Source organism: Macrobrachium rosenbergii, chromosome 44 (genome assembly GCF_040412425.1).
Source record: "Macrobrachium rosenbergii isolate ZJJX-2024 chromosome 44, ASM4041242v1, whole genome shotgun sequence".
NCBI classification, from domain to species: Eukaryota; Metazoa; Arthropoda; class Malacostraca; order Decapoda; family Palaemonidae; genus Macrobrachium; species Macrobrachium rosenbergii.
The window spans coordinates 46,359,719-46,364,407 of record NC_089784.1 but is presented as its reverse complement, the minus strand read 5'-3'; the positions used below and the strand labels follow the sequence as shown (position 1 = coordinate 46,364,407).

At 51.0% G+C, this 4,689-nt stretch overlaps 1 protein-coding gene across 1 annotated transcript; it reads right to left on the bottom strand.

Annotated features, from left to right (window-relative positions):
• Window positions 1-1,379: 1,379 nt before the first annotated feature.
• Window positions 1,380-2,102, bottom strand: LOC136829625 (uncharacterized). The gene has a single exon (XM_067088473.1). It carries the CDS (start codon window positions 2,100-2,102, stop codon window positions 1,380-1,382), a length of 723 nt encoding a protein of 240 aa, XP_066944574.1.
• Between the last annotated feature and the right edge of the window lie 2,587 nt (window positions 2,103-4,689).

Sequence of the window (4,689 nt, the reverse complement as noted above, 5' to 3'; positions counted from 1 at the left end):
GGATATGCCCAAAACGTCTCTTTGGCTGGGGGAATTCACTCACCCCTGATTCAGTGTGCCGCCCTACTTTACTTGTCTGACACTGCATACATTGTCTTGCCCAGGCCGTCGCGTCCTTTTGTATGCCGTGCCAGACGAATTTCTGTCGGCAGTCTGGCTGTTGTCCATCCGGAGGGGTGGGATAGGCCGTGGATGATGTCGAAAATCAACCGATGTCTGGAGGCCGGTGCCAGGGGGTGGGGGCATCCAGTACTGATGTCGCTCAGTAGTGTTGATCCTTCTGAGCTGAAGGGCACGTCCTTCCACTTCAGCGACATGACGGCTGTACGGTAGACTGGGGTCTCAGGGTCAGCAGCTTGCTCACGGGTGAGGTCCTTGTGATCGATCCCGAACTGTACAGAATCGATCTCGCTCCTCGAGAGGGTGTTGGCTACCAGGTTCTTCCTGCCAGGGAGGTACCTGACGGTGCAGGTGAACTCCATGATGGCTGCGAGTTGCCACTGCTGCCTAGAGGACCATGCATCGCCCGGCTTTGTGAAGGCATGAACCAGCGGCTGGTGGTCGGTCCGTATTGTGAAGGGCGTCCCCTCCAGGAGGAATTTGAAGTGCCATACTGCCTGGTATGCTGTGAGGAGTTCTCGGTTGAATGTGCTGTAGTGGGACTCGGTATGGTTTAGCCTCCTACTGAAGAAGGCGATGGGCTGAGGGGTCCCTCTGATATCTGTTCCAGCACTGCCCCGCAGGCGACGTTGCTGGCGTCCGCCGTCAGTTGGAGGGGAGCGCTGGGATCCTGGTGGGCCAAGGATGTTGCTTTGGCAAGGGAGGCCTACGTCAGGAGGAAAGCCTTCTGCTGGTCGGGTCCCCATACTAAGGTCTTTGGTCGTCCCTTCAGGGCCTCCATCAGGGGCCCATGGTGTGAGCGATCCCCAGGGTGAATCTTCTGTAGCAGTTGACCATCCCGAGGAGTTCTTGTACGGCCCTGATGGAGGTAGGGGTGGGGAACTTCTTGATGGCTTCGACCTTCGACGACATCGGGCAGACGCCCTCCGGGGATATCTCGTAGCCCAGGAACTCCACCTTCTCGACGCCGAAGGTGCATTTGTCAAACCTGACAACAAGGCCATTCTCCTGTAGGCGCTGCAGGACTTTCCGGACGTGTCGCAGGTGTTCCTACCGGGACCTGGAAAAGATCAGGATATAGTCAACGTAGCATATGCAGAAGTCCAGGTCCCCCAGGATGCTGTCCATCAACCTCTGGAAGGTCGCACCCGCGTTCCTCAGGCCGAAGGTGGAGAAGGCGAAGACGTAGGACCCAAAGGGTGTGATGATGGCGGTCTTGGGGATGTCCTCTGGAGCTACTGGGACCTGGAAATAAGATTTTAGTAGGTCCATTTTGGAGAATATCCTGGCTCCTGGAAAGAGGCCGTCGGGTCCTGCATGTTCGGGCAGGGGGTAGTGGTCCGGTTCTGTTGCCAGGTCAGCCGCCTGTAGTCAACACAGGGCCTCCAGGTGCCGTCTGCTTTCTGCACCATGTGAAGGGGGGAAGCCCACGGGCTGGGAGCCTTTTTGCATATGCCCATCTCTTCCATTTCAGCGAAGGCCTTTTTGGCCTCCTGAAGGCACTGCGGGGGAAGTTGTCGGAACTTCGCATGCGTAGGGGGGCCCTTTGTCTTAATATAGTGGTATGTCCCATGTTTGGCAGGAGTCATGGGCATCTGGCGGAGCTCAGGTTTGAGGACCTCCGGGAACTCCTTCAGGAGGGAACCATACTGGTGAGGCGAGATGGAACAGATGGCGGGCTCCCTGGGGCCTGGCGACAAGGGCAGGGATTGGTAGGTCTGGGTGTTTAGCAGGCGTTTGCAGCCAACATCAACTGCCAGGCTGAAGTGGGCAAGGAAGTCCGCTTCCAGGAGTGGAGTCCTGATGTCCGCGATGATGAACTTCCAGTTGTACCTCCAGCCAAGGATGGAGATCAACAGGAGCTTGGTGCCATAGGAGAGGATGAGGGACCCGTTTGCGGCTGTCAGGCAGGTAGTCAGGTCCGGCGGTCGTCTGAGGTCCTCTCCTGAAGGTGGAAACACTGAACGCATGGCCAACATCATCCTGCCAGAGATCACATCGTGGGCGTAGAACCCTACTGGTAAGGGGCCCCTGGGTACTTCTGCTGTTGCTGCCACTGTGGCCTTTGGGGTTGGCCGCCGCCTCCTCCGTTTTTTGAAGGGAAGAAAGGGCAGGGGGTCTCACACTTTCAGGCGGCTCTCCCGAACCTCCGATGGAAGTAGTATAGCCCAGGCCCTTCCTTCTTCTGCTGGTGAGACGACCTTTTATGTTCAATGGAGTTAACGGGTTCCGTGGTGGGGTCCTCCAGCAGGAGGCAGTTGGTGGAGAGTGCGGGCATGGTTGCCCGCTTGGCCGCCTTAGTGGAGTCCGTCAGCTGCTGCGCCAACCTGATTAGGTCCTCAACCAGCAGGGTGTATGCGTCCGTGATTTGCCCTTGGACCTCCGACAGTAGCTGCCGCAGGAAGATCTCCCTCGACAGACTGATTTCCTTGCGCCTTCTGCTGCTGTCAGTCTCAGGGAGGAGGAGGAGGTCCTGGAGGGCACGCCATACTTCTAAGAGGTTTCCTTCCTGCCGGGGGTTGAAGGCGAGGTCAAGGGCGCCGGCAGCTCTCTCGGAGACTAGCAGGGAGCAGGTCTCGACAAGAGTAGATTTCAGTTCTCGGAAGGTGGCGGGGACTGTCGTCGTCATCAACCATGGGGCGATCTTATTATAAATTTCCTCTGGTAGGGCGTTAATGGCAATTTCCGCCTTCAACACCTCGTCAGCCAGGCCTGCTATTCTGAATTGCCCCTCGACCCTGTAGAGCCAAGACGCTGCATTCTCCCTGGTGAATGGCGGCAGCCTTATGTTAAGGGACATCTTTAGTTGGTCGGGAGACATTGTGGGGGCAGCGGTACCGGTGTGGAGGTGCGCACAAGAGCGGGTTGCGAGAGGGAGGTGTCTGCCTCTGAGAGGTTCGCGGTAATTTGTACGTGGTTGGGAATGTCTCTGTCCATGCTCTCTTCACGCTCTCACTTGGAGTTCTCTGGGGACACCCATGCCAATACACGTTGGGGGAGCGTGCTGTGTGGGTCCGCTAATGATGTTGGGGACCTGCCGACGAGGGTTGGTTAACGCCCGAATGCTTTGTTAGAGCGCTGTAATTAGATCGTTAGGGGCATGGATTAGGTTCATCGGGCCAAGACTTAGTCGCCGTTTGGGTCAGCTAATGGCTTCCGAGAACAACTCTGGGGGTCACCACTGTGAGAGAAGTGCGAAATGATAAGCAGGGAGACAAGTACTGATGATTTATTGATAAAAAATAACTGCTTATAAAGCGGGATGCGGACGTCTGCATAGTGTGCAGAGACACCTGGTACAAAGATTTATAGGTGACCTGAGGTCAAACTAGTTCCTTAAAACAGGACAGGTTTAGACAGAGAACATAGTGATAAACAATGTCTGACATATGAAATAAATATCTTGTTACTTGTGCATAATAATGATTGCTTGGAAAGACAATATATACATAGTTTATAATTGTGATGATAAATATATATTCCGCTCGACCTTAGGTCACAGAAAGGCACCACAGAAAACTGGATTTTCTCCACAGAGAACATGTTGAGCGGGGATTTTACATTTATATATATACAAGACAGATATATATGTATGATTATATATTTCTATCTATATATATATATATGATGTCATATGGAGAGGGTGGTATATCTCCATGACAGTGTATTAAACAGTGCATTTGAAGTTAGGTTTCTGACTATGTATCCTTCCAAAGACCAAAAGAACCTTTTATCAACTGCAAGAAATTTGGGGTGTACTGCCCTTAGGAATAATAATATTTGAAAGATATCCCCATTTTCTTAATGGATGGATATTTGGTGTTAATGTGTTTTAAGAACAATAAAACAATGAAAATGTACTTATCAAGAACTCACCTGACAATACTAAAGTGGAGTGTATATAAAATTCCATGAAGGGGGACGTCTTGTGACAACTGTTTATATTGGCCAAAAGGGAAAGTCTGGAAAAAAGAATTACATAGCATAAGAAATGTGAGATATTCACAGGGGAACAGAGTATTTTTGTACATTTTGTGAGAACAATCATGCTATCAACTGGGAAGGGGCAAAACCCGAGAGGATTGTATATTCTAATAATGCACTGGAAAGGAATAATCATTGAATCTAGCTTTATAAAAGAAAGTTACAAACATTATGAATATCAGTCAAGGGATGTATAAACTTGATCCTGTTAGTATCAAAAGAAATTTGTAAATTGTTTAAATTTTAAGGCAGGTCAGTAGAGATGTATGAATATAGGATTACCGAGATGGCTAAACACAGTGTGGCTTCAGGCCAGTGGTGCTAATGAGTTTCAACAGGTACCGGCTCCTCCTGATGGGGGAAGGTGTGGATCTGAGGTCGCCTGTGGTCGGTATGTTTATCAGTATTGTCTCCTGGGAGTATATTGTGATTTTTAGCCAAATGAGTTTTGAAGGCCACTCCTACCTCGACACCGGTCGGTGGGTGGATAGGTTGTCTCTAACTGTTCCTTTAGTATATACTGTATATTTGTGACTTCTTATACTCTGTATCAGTCCTTTGTCAATGGCTTTGAAATAAAGTCGA

Excerpts from the sequence above, each read along its gene's own strand:
- LOC136829625 (XM_067088473.1), bottom strand. The coding sequence starts at position 2,102 with ATGATGTTGGCCATGCGTTCAGTGTTTCCACCTTCAGGAGAGGACCTC.